Source organism: Eimeria mitis, genomic scaffold (assembly GCF_000499745.2).
Source record: "Eimeria mitis Houghton genomic scaffold, Emh_scaff5098, whole genome shotgun sequence".
Classification (NCBI taxonomy): Eukaryota; Apicomplexa; class Conoidasida; order Eucoccidiorida; family Eimeriidae; genus Eimeria; species Eimeria mitis.
The window spans coordinates 3564-4139 of record NW_013573392.1 but is presented as its reverse complement, the minus strand read 5'-3'; the positions used below and the strand labels follow the sequence as shown (position 1 = coordinate 4139).

At 36.8% G+C, this 576-nt stretch overlaps 1 protein-coding gene across 1 annotated transcript in view; it reads left to right on the top strand.

Moving 5' to 3' along the window:
- Positions 1-570: 570 nt before the first annotated feature.
- Positions 571-576, top strand: part of EMH_0079810 (uncharacterized protein) — a gene marked incomplete at both ends in the record, with an annotated part of 2227 nt that continues 2221 nt past the window's right edge. Inside the window, one exon of the mRNA XM_013500170.1 lies at positions 571-576. Within this exon, the coding sequence (XP_013355624.1) occupies positions 571-576 (6 nt within the window).

Below are 576 nucleotides of genomic sequence, written 5' to 3'. Positions count from 1 at the left end.
CATATATATATATATATATATATATATATATATATATATATATATATATATATATATGTGCCTGCCTCGGCGTGAGCACGTCAGCAGCCGCCGCAGCGGCAGCTGCAGCAGCAACAGCAGCAACAGCAACAGCAGCAGCAGCAGCAGCAGCAGCAGGTGTCGATCGTCTGCTGATTGTTTAGAGTTAATTTTTATTTATTTATTAAATGAAAATGTTTTAAATCAAAGAAAATATTTAATTTAAATTAAAAGAAAGAGCAGCAGCAGCAGGGGGCCGCCACTGCTGGCCGTGCGTTCCATTGGTCTTGCTGCGGTGGCTGTTGTGTTGCATGTATATGAAGAGTGAATAAAATAAACTTCTTTTTATATCTTTTTGTTGTATTTGAATAAAAATAAATAAATTAAGAAAAAGAAAAAGAAAATCCGCCAACGAATCCGGGTGTATAGGCAGCTCAACCAAGCAGCAGCCGCAGCAATACAGATGGCTAGACACTGAAACCAAACTCTATAGCCGCTCGTTTTGTTTAATATTTTATTCTTTCTGATGTTTTTCTTTCTATTTCTTCTTAAATGGAA